This window comes from Pan paniscus, chromosome 9 (assembly GCF_029289425.2).
Source record: "Pan paniscus chromosome 9, NHGRI_mPanPan1-v2.0_pri, whole genome shotgun sequence".
NCBI classification, from domain to species: Eukaryota; Metazoa; Chordata; class Mammalia; order Primates; family Hominidae; genus Pan; species Pan paniscus.
Genome location: NC_073258.2, coordinates 96,635,893 through 96,656,678, shown reverse-complemented (window position 1 = coordinate 96,656,678; position 20,786 = coordinate 96,635,893). Strand labels below are relative to the sequence as shown.

The 20,786-nt window shown below is 38.7% G+C and overlaps 1 protein-coding gene across 17 annotated transcripts in view; it reads right to left on the bottom strand.

Annotated features, from left to right (window-relative positions):
* The window catches only part of CEP57 (centrosomal protein 57), a 161,570-nt gene that overhangs the window by 140,156 nt on the left and 628 nt on the right, over positions 1–20,786 (bottom strand). For 11 of the 17 annotated variants that reach the window (XR_008620253.2, XR_010113381.1, XR_008620255.2 and 8 more), the window contains exons 1-2: positions 20,188–20,775; positions 11,463–11,619 (exon numbers count right to left, since the gene is read on the bottom strand). Coding sequence is in view for 9 of the 17 variants with exons in the window: in XM_063608239.1 (XP_063464309.1) it covers positions 11,463–11,619; positions 20,188–20,232 (202 nt within the window). In the remaining 8 variants the exon portion in view is untranslated. Of the gene's footprint in view, positions 1–11,462; positions 11,620–15,291; positions 15,336–16,385; positions 16,699–20,187 lie in introns of those variants that run through there. The other 6 variants (XR_010113379.1, XM_063608240.1, XR_008620256.2 and 3 more) reach the window with 5 other exon arrangements.

Sequence of the window (20,786 nt, the reverse complement as noted above, 5' to 3'; positions counted from 1 at the left end):
ACTTTAAAGTAGTTTTTTCCAATTCTGTGACGAAAGTCATTGGTAGCTTGATGGGGATGGCATTGAATCTATAAATTACCTTGGGCAGTATGGCTATTTCCACGATATTGATTCTTCCTATCCATGAGTATGGAATGTTCTTCCATTTGTTTGTATCCTCTTTTATTTCCTTGAGCAGTGGTTTGTAGTTCTCCTTGAAGGGGTCCTTCACATCTCTTGTAAGTTGGATTCCTAGGGATTTTATTGTCTTTGAAGCAATTGTGAATGAGAGTTCACTCATGATTTGGCTGTGTGTCTGTTATTGGTGTATAAGAATGCTTGTGATTTTTGCACATTGATTTTGTATCCTGAGACTTTGCTGAAGTTGCTTATCAACTTGAGGAGATTTTGGGCTGAGACGATAGGGTTTTCTAAATATACAACCATGTCATCTGCAAACAGGGACAATTTGACTTCCTCTTTTCCTAACTGAATACCCTTTATTTCTTTCTCCTGCCTGATTGCCCTGGCCAGAAGTTCCAACACTATGTTCAATAGGAATGGTGAGAGACGGCATCCCTGTCTTGTGCCAGTTTTCAAAGGGAATGCTTCCAGTTCTTGCTCATTCAGTATGATATTGGCTGTGGGTTTGTCATAAATAACTCATATTGTTTTGAGATACGTCCCATCAATACCTAGTTTATTGAGAGTTTTTAGCATGAAGGGCTGCTGAATTTTGTTGAAGGCCTTTTCTGCATCTACTGAGATAATCATGTGGTTTCTGTCTTTGGTTCTGTTTATATGATGAATTACATTTATTGATTTGTGTACGTTGAACCAGCCTTGCATCCCAGAGATGAAGCCAACTTGATCTTGGTGGATAAGCTTTTTGATGTGCTGCTGGATTCGGTTTGCCAGTATTTTATTGAGGATTTTTGCATCAATGATCATCAGGGATATTTGGTGTAAAATTCTCTTTTTCTGTTGTGTCTCTGCCAGGCTTTGGTATCAGGATGATGCTGGCTTCATAAAATGAGTTTGGGAGGATTACCTCTTTTTCCATTGATTGGAATTGTTTCAGAAGGAATGGTACCAGCTCCTCTTTGTGCCTCTGGTAGAATTTGGCTGTGAATCCATCTGGTCCTGGACTTTTTTTGGTTGGCAGGCTATTAATTATTGCCTCAATTTCAGAGCCTGTTATTGGTCTATTCAGGGATTCAACTCCTTCCTGGTTTTGTCTTGGGAGGGTGTATGTATCCAGTAATTTACCCATTTCTTCTAGATTTTCTAGTTTATTTGCGTAGAGATGTTTGTAGTATTCGCTGATGGTAGTCTGTATTTCTGTGGGATTGGTAGTGATATCTCCTTTATCATTTTTTATTGCATCTATTTGATTCTTCTCGCTTTACTTCTTTATTAGTCTTGCTAGTGGTCTATCAATTTTGATCTTTTCAAAAAACCAGCTCCTGGATTCACTGATTTTTTTGAAGGGTTTTTTGTGTCTCTATCTCCTTCAGTTCTGCTCTGATCTTAGTTATTTCTTGCCTTCTGCTAGCTTTTGAATGTGTTTGCTGTTGCTTCTCTAGTTCTTTTAATTGTGATGTTAGGGTGTCAATTTTAGATCTTTCCAGCTTTATCTTGTGGGCATTTAGTGCTATAAATTTCCCTCTACACACTGCTTTGAATGTGTCCCAAAGAATCTGGTATGTTGTGTCTTTGTTCTCGTTGGTTTCAAAGAACATCTTTATTTCTGCCTTCATTTCATTATTTACCCAGTAGTCATTCAGGAGCAGGTTGTTCACTTTCCATGTAGTTGAGTGGTTTTGAGTGAGTTTCTTAATCCTGAGTTCTAGTTTGATTGCACTGTGGTCTGAGAGACAGTCTGTTATAATTTGTTCTTTTACATTTGCTGAGGAGTGCTTTACTTCCAACCATGTGGTCAGTTTTGGAATAAGTGTGATGTGGTGCTGAGAAGAATGTATATTCTGTTGATTTGGGGTGGAGAGTTCTGTAGATGTCTATTAGGTTCGCTTGGTGCAGAACCGAGTTCAATTCCTGGATATCCTTGTTAACTTTCTGTCTCGCTGATCTGTCTAATGTTGACAGTGGGGTGTTAAAGTCTCCCATTATTATTGTGTGGGAGTCTGAGTCTCTTTGTAGGTCTCTAAGGACTTGCTTTATGAATCTGGGTGCTCCTGTATTGGGTGCATATATATTTAGGTTAGCTCTTCTTGTTGAATTGATCCCTTTACCATTATGTAATGGCCTTGTCTCTTTTGATCTAGTCTGTTTTATCAGAGACTAGGATTGCAACCCCTGCCTTTTTTTGTTTTCCATTTGCTTGGTAGATCTTCCTCCATCCTTTTATTTTGAGCCTATGTGTGCCCCAGCACGTGAGGTGGGTCTCCTGAATACACACACTGATGGGTCTTGACTCTTGGTATCCAATTTGCCAGTCTGTGTCTTTTAATTGGAGCATTTAGCCTGTTTACATTTAAGGTTAATATTGTTATGTGTGAATTTGATCCTATCATTATGATGTTAGCTTGTTATTTTGCTCGGTAGTTGATGCAGTTTCTTCCTAGTCTCGATGGTCTTTACAATTTGGCATGTTTTTGCAGTGGCTGGTACCGGTTGTTCCTTTCCATGTTTAGTCGTTCCTTCAGGAGATCTTGTAAGGCAGGCCTGGTGGTGACAAAATCTCTCAGCATTTGCTTGTCTGTAAAGGATTTTATTTCTCCTTCACTTACGAACCTTAGTTTGGCTGGATATGAAATTCTGGGTTGAAAATTCTTATCTTTAAGAATGTTGAATATTGGCCCCCACTCTCTTCTGGCTTGTAGTTTCTGCCGAGAGATCTGCTGTTAGTCTGATGGGCTTCCCTTTGCGGGTAACCTGACCTTTCTCTCTGGCTGCCCTTAACATTTTTTCCTTCATTTTAACTTTGGTGAATCTGACAATTATGTGTCTTGGAGTTGCTCTCCTTGAGGAGTATCTTTGTGGCATTATCTGTATTTCCTGAATTTGAATGTTGGCCTGCCTTCCTAGATTGGGGAAGTTGTCCTGGATAATATCCTGAAGAGTGTTTTCCAACTTGGTTCCATTCTCCCCGTCACTTTCAGGTGCACCAATCAGAGGTAGACTTGGTCTTTTCTCATAGTCCCATATTTCTTGGAGGCTTTGTTCATTTCTTTTTACTCTTTTTTCTCTAAACTTCTCTTCTCGCTTCATTTCATTCATTTGATCTTCAATCACAGATACCCTTTCTTCCACTTGATTGAGTCGGCTACTGAGTCTTGTGCATGCGTCATGTAGTTCTCATGGCATGGTTTTCAGCTCCATCAGGTCATTTAAGGTCTTCTCTATGCTGTTTATTCTAGTTAGCCATTCATCTAATCTTTTTTCAAGGTTTTTAGCTTCTTTGCAATGGGTTCAAACATCTTCCTTTAGCTCAGAGAAGTTTGTTATTACCGATCGTTTGAAGCCTTCTTCTCTCAACTCGTCAAAGTCATTCTCCATCAAGCTTTGTTCTGTTGCTGGCAAGGAGCTGTGTTCCTTTGGAGGAGAAGAGGTGCTCTGATTTTTGGAATTTTCAGCTTTTCTGCTTTGGTGTCTCCACATCTTTGTCGTTTTATCTACCTTTGGTCTGATGATGGTGACATGCAGATGGGGTTTTGGTGTGGATGTCCTTTCTGTTAGTTTTCCTTCTAACAGTCAGGACCCTCAGCTGCAGGTCTGTTGGAGATTGCTGGAGGTCCATTCCAGACCGTTTGCCTGGGTATCACCAACGGAGGCTGCAGAAAAGCAAATATTGCAGAATGGCAAACGTTGCTGCCTGGTCCTTCCTCTGGAGCCTTAGTCTCAGAAGGGCACCCAGCTGTATGAGGTGTCAGTCGGCCCCTACTGGGAGGTATCTCCCAGTTAGGCTACTTGGGGGTCAGGGACCCACTTGAGGAGGCAGTCTGTCCGTTCTCAGATCTCAAACTCCGTGCTGGGAGAACCACTACTCTCTTCAAAGCTGTCAGACAGGAATGTTTAAGTCTGCAGAAGTTTCTGCTGCCTTTTGTTCAGCTATGGCCTACCCGGAGAGGTTAGTCTACAGAGGCAGGCAGGCCTCTTTGAGCTGCGGTGGGCTCCACCCAGTTCGAGCTTCCAGACCGCTGTTTACCTACTCAAGCTTCAGCAATTGCGGATGCCCCTCCCCCAGCCTCGCTGCAGCCTTGCAGTTGGATCTCAGACTGCTGTGCTAGCAGTGAGTGAGGCTCCATGGGCATGGGACCCTCAGAGCCAGGCACAGGATATAATCTCCTGGTGTGCCGTTTGCTAAGACCATTGTAAAAGCACAGTATTAGGGTGGGAGTGTCCTGATTTTCCAGGTACTATGTGTCAAGGCTTCCCTTGACTAGGAAAGGGAATGCCCCAACCCCTTGTGCTTCCCGGGTGAGACAACACCCTGCCCTGCTTCGGCTCATACTCCATGGACTGCACTCACTGTCTGACAAGCCCCAGTGAGATGAACCCGGTATCTCAGTTGGAAATGCAGAAATCACCCATCTTCTGTGTCACTCACTCTGGGAGCTGTAGACTGGAGCTGTTCCTATTTGGCCATCTTGGAACTGGACCAAGTTGTTCTTTATTTCTCTATTAATTATACCCAGCTTACTTCCAAAAAGCACTTAAAGAAAATGAACATTAAGACTAGGATTTTTTCTCAAATATCTTACAGATTACAGGATGGTTCTTTTGAACTCTGAAAAGCAAGCTGGCTTTGTGGTCACTTTTATGATTGGGTCAGAAGCTATCAGTGCTTTAACAACACAGTCTTGGGTGTGGTGTTTCCTCCCATCATGTTTTCTTTCTTTATATACTTGGACAGTTCTTCCCAACCTCGAGATCAGATAAACTTTGTATTTTTTAAATTATATTTACAGTTTCATATGTTTACATTTGTTAAGTCATAGAAAAAGTGTTTTTGTATTGAAAGAAAAACTTTAAATGTCAAATTGATCATACACTAAATTCACACACATATATATATATTAGATACTGTAACTCTTTGTTACATACACACCCTAAGACAGTTTCAGATCTTTCTTCTATTCTGGATTCCTTAATATTAGGGAATTAGTGCCAGTATTTCAATTACCAAAATTTCATAAACATTGATTCTAACAGTCACCTATATTATATAAATCTTAAAACATTTCCAAGTAATTATTTAGAATCATTTTGTCTAAACACTAATTTAAACTATACACTAGGTAGGGAGAGCTGCCGTCTTTTAAGAATTGAGTCCTCTTACTCAACCCAAAGTATTCTTATCCATTTATTAACATAATTTATTCCTTCACCAAATTTTTCAGTGCCTAGGATATTACAGGTCTCATATAGGAGACTAATACATTTTATTGAAGTCGGCTTATTCTTGCTGGTATGCAATGAGACTACAATATAACTAGAAAAAATGCAGACATGAAACAGACACACACACACAGGTATAAACCTGAAAAATCAACTGAAAAGACACTCAGAACTAAACAGAAGCCTAAATATAAGATTAATAATAAAGGGAACAATTCTTTTATATACCTGCAATAATCAGATAAGTACAATAGAAAAATAAAATTTTAAACGTCCTTTAATATCCATTGAGTTTTCTTAACCTCTTCTGAATCAGAGGCAAATTTACTAAAGACTTTGTAATATCAAACATTTTTTGCACTCCTTCATTAAATTATACCCAACAGTACACAATTTTGCTGATATTTTATTTCTGCACTTATATTTATTATTGAAACTGGCTGAACATTTCATTTTTGTTCTTTATGTCAGCAACTGTAGTATCACAAGGATATGCTGGGGTGTGCACTTTCGTTTTATGTATTCTTGAATGGCTTACATATCCCTGTTTAAATGTGTAACATTTTATTGTTTTCTTTTTCAAAAAATTACTGAATAAATGCAGAGGATAATTTATAAAACACATGACTGAAAAGGAAAAAAATCACACCCATAATCTTACCATCTAGATGTAGTAATTATAAACATTTTATTGAAATTCTATAGATTTTAAAAATGCTTTTATATGTGAGATTGCCCTTTACTGTGTCATATTTATTTATATATGAGCACACTTTAAATGCAATTTATAATATTAAGCATTTTCATTAACAATGTATAGCTCTCATTATGTATTCAAGTCTTCACGTATGCACCTCAGTAAGCACATAAAATTGGCTTGAGTTGACTTATCAGAGGTGACTTTTTTTATCCACAGTCTCTTCCTGAGACCACGGGCTGCAGTGTTCCAGTTCTGCTTTGACAACTCTCATCACGCCCAGCTTTTCAAAGTATTCCAGAAGTTGCCTCAGGGGCGCCTAGAGCTTTGTTCTCCAGTCGCTACCCACATTTAAAATTCCATCATCTCTGCTACTGTACCCCAACATTTAAGGCTTATACCTAATGCCAAGACTCCTAATACTGTCCCTAAGGTTTTAGGCTTTAGTTCCATCCTTACTGTCCTGGCTTGAAACTCATTTTATTTCTGTACTTGGGTATTTCTCCTTCTCACTTTTAAACTAGGTATTATTTGTTTTTATTTAGTATTACATGAAGCTGCTATTTGCCTATACTAACTGTTTGACAGTAGTACTGCCATCCATCGTTTTTATTTGTATGGTAGTAAACACCTTTGTCAGCTATTTATTTTTTGTTTCATTTTATTTCAGGTTTTACTTAAAAAGCATATATTGGCTTTTGAGTTGACGTAATCACATTTGTCATACCTGATAAATTTCATATTTTTCATTATATTTTGTATTTCCTAATTTTGTTTCCTGAAATTTTTCTTCTATTTTGCTATATGAAGTATAGCACACATCTTTGGAACTGTTTCCCTGACTTATATACCTCTTTTTCTGGGAGTTTCCCCTTACCTCAACATGGCTATACCTACAACTTTACTATCCTTTGATAAATCTGGCTAACTGATCCACAAGGGACACACGCTGAAACCCAGATAATGCTTGCTTCTCTTCTTGGGACTTTTGTCCGAAACATCAAAGCCAGAACTGGTTCAACTTAAAACTCAGTAATTTTTAGTAATGTTTCCTGCTAGGCAAAAAAAAAAAGCTCTTTTGTAGCTAGAAAAAATGAAGCTAGTTACAAGCTGAAAAAAAAAAAAAAAAGATGGAAAGTGCTAGCCATGTTTGAGTCCCTAATGTTCTTCAAGTCCACCTGGGTCTATTTATTGCTTGGGACATTTCTGTCATTAACATAAACACAGGTTTATGTTGTTGTAGATTAAGGGGCGGGCGGGGGGGAGGCAAACCTGTAATATCCATCTTTGATTTCTCTAATATTGCTGTCTTGGTAGTTCTCCACCTTTCTGACTTTTCCTACTTTTTAGTTTACTGTTTAAATGGTGGTATTTTTCAAAGCCCTTTTCTCCCTCTACTTTCTTTTTCTGGAGAAACCCCTCTATAATCATAGGCTTCATCCACTACTGTATCCTTGATGATGTCTGAGTTCATTAGTAGTGTTCTCTATTATACTTGACTTTTTAATTTTCATTTGCTTAGTATTCATCTCCATCTAATTCACGGGCATCTCAAATTTGATACAGCCAAAATTATATCAATTCCTCTAAGTATGCTTTTTTTGTGTCATCTGTCCTAATCATACCCCTAATCATCTACACTAGAAATCTCAGACTCAAAGATTTCTCCATCTTCCTCATTCCCCACAACAAAATATGCATAAATCTTTCCTTAATCAGTCTCCTGTTCTGTCTTGTTGCTTCAGTTTAGACTTACTTCTGATGTAAACCTCAGTCCCTCAAACATATAGACCACATACAATGTGTGAAGCACTCTGCAAGGCGTGAAGACCGTCTTTGGCCTCAAGGAGCTATCATCTAGATTCTGGAACAAATGCTACTATCTACATTCTTCTCACACCTGGTAAAAAAGTATTTATGTGAACAAAATACTACTCTGGACATACTCATATCCTTGATTACAGTGGTTCTCAAAATATGGGGCATAGGCACATTGAGGGCAGAGCTCATGAGGCCTTTCCCAGGGCCTGTGAGGTCAACACTATTTTCATAATACTATTAATAGTAAGACTTTGCTTTTTTCACTGTGTTGAAGTTTGCCAATGATCATGCAAAAGCAATGTTGGGTAAAATTCCTAATTTTAGCTCAAATCAAGGTAGTAACACTAAACTACTATTTTAGACATTGTATTCTTCACTGTCATAAATTCCCAGTAAGAAAAACTAAGCCACAATGTCCTTGATGAAGCAATAAAAATCATGTCAGGTTTGCCGGGCACGGTGGCTCACACCTGTAATCCCAGCACTTTGGGAGGCTGAGGTGGGCGGATCACGAGGTCAAGAGATCGAGACCATCCTGGCCAACATGGTGAAACCCTGTCTCTACTAAAAATACAAAAATTAGCCAGGTGTGGTGGCATGTGTCTGTAATCCCAGCTACTCGGGAGGCTGAGGCAGGAGAATTGCTTGAACCTGGGAGGCAGAGGTTGTAGTGAGCCAAGATCATGCCACCGCACTCCAGCCTGGGTGACAGAGTGAGACTGTCTCAAAAAAAAAAAAAAAAATCATGTCACGTTTATAAACCTTTCACATGCTGTACTCTGGTTGAACTTTTCTTCTTATAGAACTGTGCTCATTCTTTAAAACTCAGATTATCTATTATTTCGTTTTTCCTCTGAGAGGTTTTCCTCTCCTTTAACCTCCCCAACACACTTATCCCTATCCCCAACAAATGTCTTTTCTGAACTCTCTTGGTCTTTGTTCATATCTCACAGCCTTTATTTTTTTTCTGGGTGAGAAGGGGATAGTGATTTCTGTGTCTTTCCTTCCCATTTGGAAAGTAAGTATCGTTGGATTAAAACACTATAAAAGGATAATGGATTGTAATAATTATCCTGGGACATTGCTTAAACAGTTCACCGCATCATGCTCTAAAGGCATAAAAGCTTAAAGGTTACTTTGTATCTTGTTTATTTCTCCTCTCCGTCTCCTCCCTGCTTGTCTCACTTCTCTTTTATTCCTTAAAACCACTGATGTTGCGCTCAAGCAGAATTTAGCTCTATTAGTAACATGCTGTGCTAAAATTTTTCTGATTCTCGGTGAATAAATCTGCCTTCTTAATATTTCTTATTCTTTGCTAGTAATTTGTCATTTTTTTGAACTTTTTAAAAGTTTCCTTTCATGGGTGTAAAGATCAGAACTAGATACAATATTATAGTTGAAGGATTAATATCTAATTCTTAGATTTTGTGTTCCTGTTAGAACTTTGTAAATGGATATTTTGTTTTGTGCTTATTTTTGAATAAGAAACTTACTGCAACTGATTTTTGCTCTACTGTGGGCTTCAGTCACTTTTTTTTTTTTGCTTTTTAAAATTTATGTTGTTTGAATGTCATGCAACTTAATTTTCTTAAATTGCCAACCTGCTATACTCTGATGTGTAGAACCTTATCAGTTGCTTTAACCATTAATTAAAAATTTTCGTTATCATCGAGACACAGTATCTTATAATAAAGAGGCTTCTAGGTTCGTGATTATAGAGTACTAAAATTCTTAAAAGACATCACACTATTTAGTTACATTTATTTCAGTAAACACTTTTCAGCACCCATTATAGGTTAGGATTTAAGCTGGTATTTGGATATCATTACCTACTTGGTATTTTACTGTACAATCAGTCCAGTTTACAAAACAGGTTCATTCTGAGATTTTTAGGATACTTACAATATATATCCCAACTGAAACAAAAAAAGTTCCTCAACTAATTTACAAATGCCTGTTTAGCCTACGATGTCAAAAATATTTCTTTTACCTAGAGAATCATTAACACATAGAATTGTTGCAATATTAGTGATTAAACACAACTTTCAAAAAAAGGAAATGCCACAGCATCCCAAATAAAGCAAAGACATTTCATTTAAACTTCACACAAAGTATGAGGTAGGTGTATTTTAAAAGATACAGATGAAGAAACATCTAAAAGACGATTAACAAATTCAATATCAAAACCATCTTTTCATTATCTGAGTGGGCCCAATCTGATAACATAACCAGAAAATTTTCTCCCGCTGTGGTTAGAGAAATGTAACAGCAGAACTCAGAGAGATTTGAAACATAAGAGACTTGGCCAGGCGCGGTAGCTCATGCCTGTAATCCCAGCACTTTGGGAGGCCAAGGCGGGTGGATCACGAGGTCCAGAGATTGAGACCATCTGGGCCAACATGGTGAAACCTCGTCCCTACTAAAAATACAAAAACTAGCTGGGCGTGTCTATAGTCCCAGCTACTCAGGAGGCTGAGGCAAGAGAATAGCAATAGCTTGAATCCAGGAGGCGGAGGTTGCAGTGAGCCGAGATCCCGCCACTGCACTCCAGCCTGGTGACAGAGTGAGACTCTGTCTCCAAAAAAACAATAAAAAAAAAAAAAAAAAAAGAAACATGAGAGACTACCTACTGTTACCGTAGGAGACCATAAGGAAAACATGAAGGAAGGAGGACAGTTTCTAGGAGCAAAGACTGTCCTCAACTAAAAGTCTGCAAGGCAACAGGATCTCAGTACTGCAATGACAAGGAACTGAATTTGGCTAAGAATCTTAATGAGCTTGGAAGCAGATCTTCCCCAGAGCCTCTAGAAAAGAACAGAGCCCCAAGCAAAGCCTTGATTTCAGCCTTGTAAGGCTCTAAACAGAGGACCCAGATGAGCCTACACAGATTTCCGACCTACAGAAAACTGAGATAACAAATACTTAAAGCTAAGTTCATGGCAATTTGTTAAGGCAACAAGAAAACTAATACAGATGGCAGGTTCCAGGAACAAATGTATTTCAAAGTAGCCAGAGCAAAGGATGGGAAAGGAAAAAACAGAAGACAAGTTAGGGATGAAGCTGGTGAGGCATATAGAGTCTAGGTTATGAAAAATTAAGAATTTATTATGTAAGCTATGAAGAGATGCTAAAACTTTAATTTTGTGGGAGAGATGATGGAGAATGACAAATGACAGAAATGTTGTTAACTGGGGATGAGGAGGAGAAAACAGGCAGGGAGATTAATGAGGAATGTACTATGAACATCTGGGCTACAGATGATGAAAGCCTGAACCAAAGCGATGAGAACACAAAAAGGCAGAAAAAACAGTATGCTTTTGGTATATTTCAGAAGCAAAAAAAGGTCTTCATTCCGGACTAATAGTGGGGATTACAGAGCAGTCACTGATGACTCAAAGTGTTTTAGCATCAGTAATTTGGTGGATGATGATGTTCAACAATCAATATAAGGAATACAAGAAAAGCATAATATTTTCTGGGGGCTGAAACTGGAAGCAAAGGGGAAATATATTTTCCTCTAATGGCAAAATAATGGAGGACAAAGTTAAGAATTTTAAAGCAGCAAGAAAACACAAATAACATTTATTTCGTTAGGCTCGATTACCTCTGCTGTTGCTTTCTGGATAGGCAAGTGTAGGCTTACTTGGGGAGCGTCGTAGATCACTATTAAGGAAAGGCTTATCCGAAGGATATACTACATATGGAGATGAAGAATGCCGAACCATGCTTCCATTAGACCTTGATGGCTCAGCAAAGCTGTTCTAAAAAATAAAGACACAAATTACCTTTCAAAAGTGTGAACCACAAATAGCAGATTTAAATCACAAATATTTATGACTGAGATTGACTGTCCATACAGACAACAGAAAAAATCCACTGACTAGAAACAATACAATTCAATCATTAAAGAAATACAACTTTTAAAGTGTTTCATATTAGTCTGAATATAGCCATATGCCAGACACAAGAAGAAAATAATGTTCATACAACTTGAATACAAATGCTGTGCAGAAATACTTAAATGATACAATGAATGTAAATACCGCAGTTAAAAATATATACTGTGAAATATACGTTCAGAAAAATAAAAACATTATTTTTACAGGACCAGAAACTGCTACAAATGACTGAATTACTCTATTCCCCATCAACAAACTACTACTTGAATATTTATAGTATTCAAAACTCCAGAAAGAAAATAAGGCACTGTCCTTGCCTCAAATACTTTACATTTAATTAACAAAAAAGAAAATAATTAGAAAACATTAAGGCCCATCAAACACTCAAACATAAAACTTTATTTCCACAGTACACCATTCTGTCATGAATGAGATTCTGTTAAATTTAGGATTCCACATAATAATTTCAACCCAGGAGATGCTAACTGTGGACTTTTATTTGTTGTAGGTGACTTCCTACTGACAGATGGTCCTAGACTGGGGGAAGTAACTAAGAAGCTGAGGGCTAAGGTGGAAGATATGACTGCCAGCTATTCATAATGTTCAGTCATCCACTTTCCTTCCTCAAACGGCCACAGCAAACTATGTTTTTCAATTCTTACCTTTGAAGATTTACATTTACCAGAATAATCCGTGTTCATAAAAGTACAAGAGCACAATGAATATTTAAAACAGTAAACAATCTCCTGAAACAAAGGCTATCGAAATACCTGCACTGTATTTAAATCTTATTTAAAATTAAAGATTTTACTTCCATGTTAAAAATCATGCAAATTTCCAGGTGATTTAAGAAAGCAAATATAAAACATTTTCTATTTATATAAATGTAAAACACACTATGGCTATGACAATCAAAAGTGGGGACAAAGAGCTTAGGAGGGTAGGGCCAAGTCTTAAAAGTGGTACTCAAATAAATAAGTGCTAAGTCTACTATAGTATGTTCATATATAACAAAGACTAGTATTTGTCATTTTCCAAACTTAATGGCAAATTGGCATCTGGTTTTACAGGTAAGTGGAAAATAGGATGAGTTTTCAATTCTTTATAATATTGTCAAAGGTCTTGCAAAGCATCCTCAATTACTGCATAGCTTAATTTTAAATGTCACAGAGAACCTCAAGTTTTCATTGGTTATTTACAACCCACCAGAATCCTATCATTTAATATTCAAAAATATTAAGTGACTTGCCGACCACCCTCTGCCCAGTCAGGGGAATCCCATTAACTATGTGATTAACTAACAAACTAGTTCCCCAAATGGAACTACCTCTGTTCTACATTTTGTATGTTAGTGGGCTTGCCCTTTACCATTTTATATCACTCCTCATGACATATACATTTTTATTATCTGTATGCCCTGTGGTATAATAAAAAATATATTTAGTCTTTTGTCCTTGGTTTCAGATACAGATTCAAAAACTCCTAGAATTTCTTAAGTGATAGGGTATCCTTGTTAGGCTGATGAAGGGACTCAAGGTAGGGCGCCTAGATAGCTTCAGGTTTGAAGGCATCTTCTGGAAGCTGGTTGCCAGAAAAACCAACCACTAGATTATAAAGAGCTACAGATTTCAGCCAGGCATGGTGGCTCATGCCTGTAATCCCAGCACTTTGGGAGGACGAGCTGGGCGGATCACTTGAGGTCAGGAGTTCGAGACCAGCCTGGCCAACATGGTGAAACTCTGTCTCTAACTAAAATACAAAGAAATTAGTCAAGTGTGGGGGTGTGCCCTGTAATCCCAACTACTCAGGAAGCCAAGGCAGGAGAATCACTTGAACCCAGGAGGTGGAGGTTGTGGTGAGCCAAGATTGGGCCACTGCACTACAGCCTAGGGAACAGAGTGAGACTCTGTCTGTGTGTGTGTGTGTTGGGAGGGGGGTGGGGTGGGGGGGAAGAGTCACAAATTTCAGCCCTAGGCCCTGACCTTAGGGGAGGTAAGGGACTGAGATTGAGCCCAGTGACCAGCGGACAATAATTTACTCAATTATGTATTTATGTAATGAAAGCTCAATGAAAACTCTTGAATAATGAGGTTTGGGGAGCTTCTAGATTGTTGAACATACTGATATGCTGGGAAGGTGCTGCACCAGAGGATACAGAAGCCCTTTCACACCTTGCCCTATGTCTCCTCCATTTGGCTGTTTCTGAGTTGTGTCCTTTATAAAACTGAAATTGCTTAAGAACAGTCTTTCCTGAGTACTGTGAGCCGTTCTTGGAAAGCTGCAGGAATCCCTTAATTTGTAGTCAGCTGAGCAGAAATGCAGATGCTCTGCGAACTCTGACTGACTTGGGGGCAGGCAGTCTTGTGAAACGGAGCCCCTTAATGTATGGGGGTCTGAGCAACATCTGGGCAGTGTCAGAATTAAAATAATTGTAGGACACCCAGTTGGTGTAGAATTTTTGCTGGAGAAATTAAGTTCTAATAAAGGAGTTTTATTATGTTCAATAAATCTGTTGAGTATTAACTATACATTTCCTCTGCAAAACAGGAAACTGCACATTACTTATAAAAGATTATCCTTTTCAACAAAATTACTACAACCCTTTAAGAGATCACCAAAAGCTTTTGGGCTTCTTTATATTTAACAAATAGCACAAATATCATAGGAAGGCTGCGTAGAAAGGAGCCCAATTCTAACTCCCAATCCACTAATCTTTCCATGACCCTAAGCATTCAGTAAAAATTATTCCAACCAAAATATGATTGTAGGAGAAACTTTCAGGATTAAAGGCAAAATGTTTAACCTGATCACTAGCTTTTCCTGCAGCCTTTAGTTGTTAGGGCAAATATCTCATTTAGGAACACATAATTCAAATATTTATTGAACATCTTTTTATGACACTGTGAAGTATGAAGCATAATTTAAAAATGCATATTACTTGCTTTATAAGTGGCACATGCAACACAGCTGCAAGATATTACCTAGATAAAACTCAAATACAAAACAGTAGGTGGGAACTGGTAAATTGGATGTAATAGAGACTAAGTGCAAATTAAATTCAGATGCATTCAACAGAACACTGCTTCAAAACAGTATGGTAAAGGAAGGTCTTTATTAGTGCTGAAATCGATACTGGGTCTTGTAGATTGACATGTATTCTGATAGGCAAGCTAGAAATGGATATAAAAGGCAATTATTTCCAGGTTAATGAATACATCAGTTTAGCTGAAAAAAAGAGTTTGTGTACACATGTTGAGGAAATAAAATTGGAGAAGTCAAGGTCCAATGGTGGAGGAACATGATGTACAGCTCTGAGCAGTGCAATCAATGCAACAGTTCCAAACTAAACATCAATACGATCGTCAACAAATGTAGAAAAGCATTCAATAAAATTCAACATGCAGCCATTATTTTTTTAAAAACTTACTTCCTTATGATAATATGAAGTTTTACAAGAAAAGATGGCAAACATACTTAATGGTGGAAAACTTGAAATATTCCTTTTAAAATCAGGAGTAAGACAAAGATACCTACATCAATTCTAGTCAACATTGTACTTCATTTCCCTAGTCTGCACACTAAGGAAAAAAAAAGAATAACAGCTATTAGGATTGAAAAGGAAGAATCCCAATTTCGTATCATGACTAAATAGAACAAAACAAAAAATCCTCAATTATGAGAATTAAGTCTGGAAGATTGCTGAGTAAAATAGATATGTAAGAGTCAGCAATTTTATATATTAGAAAATGCAACTTATGAAAATATATATCACACAATTAAAAACTAGAAATAAACTGAACAATATACAAGACATGAAATTATGCAAGTACTGAAAAATGTTAAAGTTCTAAATAAATGGAGTAACATAACATTCAGACAGAAGGGTCAATATCCTAAACGTATCAGTTACACCCAAATTAAGCTAGAAATTCAATAAAATCTAAATCAAAATTCCAACAGCAGGTTCCAGAATTTCTACTGAAGAAAAGCAAAGGACCAACAATAGCTAATATTTCTCTTGAGTAACAAGGAGGTAAATGACCCCCCCACCTCCAAGTGGGTATCTAAGTAGGAGAGACAAATACAACAAAGGGACAAAGAGCCAGGTAACACACCCATACACATATGGAAATGAACATATTGCAAACCATTGGGGATAGGATGAATTTTCAACAAGTAGTGTGGGGACAATTGTGTATTTTAAGTAAAACCGTTACATTGAATCCCTATCTCACAGCATACAAATTAATTTCAAGTAAATTAAGGACATAAAAGGCTCCAACTTTAAAATAAGTAGGAAAAAAATATAGAAGAATACAACCAAGGCCTTGGAGAAAGGAAGAATTTCTTAAATAGAAATCACTAATTATAAAAAGACTAACAAATTTTACATTAAAAGTAACAACAACTATTAATCGAAAGATATCAAAGACCAGCCAAGATGTCTCTGGAACAGTCTTAACAGACTGATAATTAACATCCACCACATATATATATATATATATATATATATATATGCAACCCAACTGAAAAACAGGCAAAGGACATGAACAGGTATTTCACAGAAGAACACACACACACACACACACGACTAGTAAAGGTTCGAAAAAAACAGGGTGCATACTCACCAATGATAAGAGGTGCACAAATCAGAAAATAGAATACCATTTCACACACACAGCAAAAATTTACAAGTGGGACGATACCATCCATTTAAGAGGACATAAAATAAAGAGGGTTGTTGGTATAATCACTTGGTAAAACAATTTAGTATGACCGAGTAAAGCTGAAGACGCACATACTCTGTGAACCAGATAATTCATTCAGTTATATTTGCTGAACGATTTTCTCTCTCTTCTTTCTTGAAAATGATACGGGTTGAGTCACAGTACATATTCCATGACCCACTACTGAGCTGTAATCCAGAGCCCAGCCTCTGGTCTGGAAAAAAAAAAAAAAAAATCACTGCTCTAGAGTTGCCCCTTGCAAACTTTTTCTCTCAGGACCCCTTTACACTCTAAAAGATTTAGTGAAAAGAATGGCACTATTTTACATTTCTGCAGATCTCTTTAATGTTTGCTTTAAAAAAAGAATGCTGGATTCTCTTATCTAGTTCTGCATTCGCTCTGTTGGATATGTTATTTTGTTTGACTTATTAAAGAAGATCTAGTCTACCATAAACGTGGTCATTACAGAAGGATCTTGTAGACTCTGAGAGGGTCTTGGAGATCTCCAAGGGTTGTGAGACCATACTTCGAGAACTGCACTCTAGAGAAACATTTGCCATGTACAGCATATAACAATGAATACAAGATTGTTTCTAATATCTGGCAAACAAATGAACAGCAAAACCCATTAAATCCAAAGCCCATTAAGATACTGTCATTTACTAGCTAGAGAACTTTGACTCAACCTCTCTGTGCCTCATTTTGCTCATTTGAAAAAGGAAATATTAATGCCAATCTCAGAAGGTTATTGTGAGGATTAAATGAGTTAATGCATGAAAAGGGTCTTTAAGGATTATGCCTGCCAGGTAGTCCTATATAAATACCATACATTATAATCTTAAAATACGTGGTAGTGGGTGGGTGTGGGAAGAAGAAAGAAGAAGACACAAAGAGGAACATGAAGGTATTCATTTTATTATTCTCAAAAAGTAAATCTTATATTTAATATTATAAAATGTATGATAGCCATAAAACATTTTTAAGGGAAATTAATATGGAGCTACTGTGCAGCTTGGTCGAAGGACCTATCTAAAAAGTCAGAGGGACAAATCAAGAGATTAGGTCATTAATCACCAAGGTTATTGTGAAAACATTACAAGGCTGACATGAAAGACATTCTTGTGTATTTCAACACAATGCTGCCCATACTTCCATATGGAATTAATTTCATTATGCCCAATCATAGTTGCTTTCCTGCCTTTTCCACCAGTCGAAGTTTATCAATTCAAGAGCAATCACTCAATAAACGTTACCTAGACCTAACTGAAACCTATCGCCCTACTTCCATGCTGTTCACATTTGAGATTTACATGGTCACTGCTTCCCAAAGACGGTTATTTATGAATCTACTTGTTAAAAATCTTTGCCTGTAAAGCATCTCAATGTACTTATAACTAGCTCCGTATGGGTTTATCAATGTCGAAAACAGTTGAATATAACAGTTGTTAATCTTCATAACCGTGAAATCTGAATACGAGTTGTGTTCTCAGTTCATGGTATAGTTTTAACATGTTTTTTTTTTTTTAAATGTTGCCTACTGTTAAGATCAGCTGTTTGATAAGCTAAGTGCTTTTCCAACGCTGTTGGAAATGGCAGCCTTATTTCTGATGGGACATCTAAGCAGGACCTTTTCTTACGCACCAAGAAACCAACTAAATTTAGTCATTTTTGTTTTGAGAAACAGTAACTTCCAAAATAGACATTTTGATGTAGCAGATTGAGTTATGGTTGTTATACTTTGATTTGTGGAGGTTCCTAGATATTCTTAGTGTACCCTTGATATTTAGAATCCTATTAAAGCTGAGCTTAGCACAAAAAAAATATGCTTTCCTAATGAACAGTCTTTGGTATTTCTGTCAAGGGTACCGTATAAGTATTAACAGCTGACTATATCCCAGTGCCAATGCTCACCTAGGTGTCCTTGGCATAGTGCAGCTCAATTAAACGTTTATTTAATATTTTATTTTATGGAGACAGGGTCGCTCTGTCGCCCAGGCTGGAGAGCAGTGGCACTATCATACCTCACTTCAGCCTCAGTGATCCTCCCGCCTCAGCCTCACTAGTAGCTGGTATTACAGGCATGAGCCACGCACCCAGACTCAATTCAACATTTGTAAGAGTATTCCTTGTTCGGTCTCCAAGTGCTTAACTTTTGAGAGCCGTGAAAAGCCCTCTTCTCCCAAGTTTAATCACATCTCCTATAAAATCTCATCCATCTGCTGACACTTCCAATAGTTTTTTACTTTTTTCTTTTACTGACCTAATCCTGAATAACCTTAAATTGCTGCTTTCCTTACTTCTCCTTAACTTCCCCAGCCCTCTCTGCAAACTTCTAATTCCCATTCGGCTGAAACACTGTAATACTTCTAGTCCCATTATTACAAATTCTAACAAGTCTCCAAAAGCTGAAATTGACTTCTCCAAGGTGACCAGGCTTTCTTAACGTTTCCAACTCTTTCCCCCTAGATCCTAGAAAATAACTTTACCCTGATACTCTTCTAGTTCCTTCCCTCACCATCCTTCTTTTTTCACGTTTTTACCTACGTTTCCAATTCACCTCATCCAGCTCTACCTCCGTATTTTCTTCTCATTCCGAAATATCTCAAGTTTCCTAAAAGCACCTACTGTTCTAGCACATACTCCAAAATTCCCGCACTGCCTTTTTCTCCTTTCTCTATTCTTGGGACAAGCAATCACAATTCCTTCGACACGCAACTAGCTCCATCTTCCCTTCTAGGAAACCTTCTCTAGCCTACCCAAGCACTGTTAATCACTCCCCTCTAGATTATTCTACTACGGTAGCACTTCCTAAACTGTACTGCGCAGTAATCACTAATTACGTGTAGTTTCTCTTCAGTGTTTTTCTCCTTCAAAGCAGGGTTTCTATTCTATTCATTTGGACCCTAACAGTATGCCAGGCATCGAACATTTGCTAACTGGAGAAATAAGAGCTCCAACATTTACTTCCTATCAAAGCTCTCCAATGCCGCGGTTTTCAAAAACCTAAGCATTCGACACTCCAATTTGAGAAATACCAGTGAATACCAGTGACTAAACTGGATGGTGACATTTGATGAGGCAAAAACAATATTTAAAATCAATTCCCCCTGTCGCCTCTCCAAAAGGGCATTTCCACATTGAAGTTCCAGTAATGCTAGGTGACAGGAAGCGCGCGTTCTGGCTACGAGTATCACACAACGAAGTTAATGTGGATGGGAGTGGGAGGCACTGCAGGAATAGGAAACAGCATAAGCAACGACTAGTAAGCGCTCGAGAGACGGCGGACTACTATTCTGCAACTGTCTCTTAAACACACTGGCGCGCCTCACCTGATCTGGCGAGTTTCCTAGAGGGGCCGCTGAACCCACGTGACCAAAAAAGCTACATTTTTGCAGGCCAGGGAGTGGGCAGTTATCCCAGCCGGCCCTTGGGAATGTTACGCAACCGGGGTTGGTTGCTACGCCAAAAGGTGAATAAGGGCTGGGGAACAGAGGCGGCCAGCCCAGTTTCACTGGGAGCCAGAGGGTGCAGCTTCGACACAGGAACAGTGAATGAAAGCTTGGGGAGCGCGGGGCAATCTAGGCATTCCCGCCGTCCTCCAGAATTGCGTCAGAAGCCGGACTGACAGCGCCCTGAAACGTGAGGAAACTCAAAGAGGCGCTTAGGACCGACGTGGGGCCCACTCGCGCCAACTGCTTCTTACCGACAAGTGAGAACCAGAAGCCGCAGAGACAGACGCCGCCGCCATCTTTCAGCCTGCCCAGGGGGTCTCCGCACTTCGGGGGCGGTCTAGGTTCTCGTGCTCTTCTCCAAGACTCGGGAGCCGCCCACCAGGGGGGACCCTAGGCTGAACCCCAGATGGAAAAGGGCAAGGGTGCTGGTGCTGGGCTTGGAAACCCCTGCCACACACCCCCTCAGGGCCGCCTACGCTCACAGCTTACACAGAAAGGGCAACACGTCCTAACGGACGTCTTTCCTAGCCAATCAAAACAGCAGACGTCTTTCTGTAGTAGGAGAGAATCCGCCTCTTCCCTGGTGACGTCACAAGGTAGCGCGTAACGAGGCCTGCTGCGGCAGACAACGCCGGGGTTACAGGCCGGCTCTGCGGGGATTCTACGGAGGGGCAGGCCTCCTCCAGTAAGAAGCGTGGGCGAGTAGTGTTGTCGCCAGTGGCAACCGAAGGGAGTAATGGAGATAAAACAAAAGCGAAGGCGAAGTTAAAGCACTCCACGAGTTCCCTCGGATTAAACGCCGGAGAGAGCGTGAATTTGCCTCGGGGACGCCTCTCCAGGTGAAGTACTT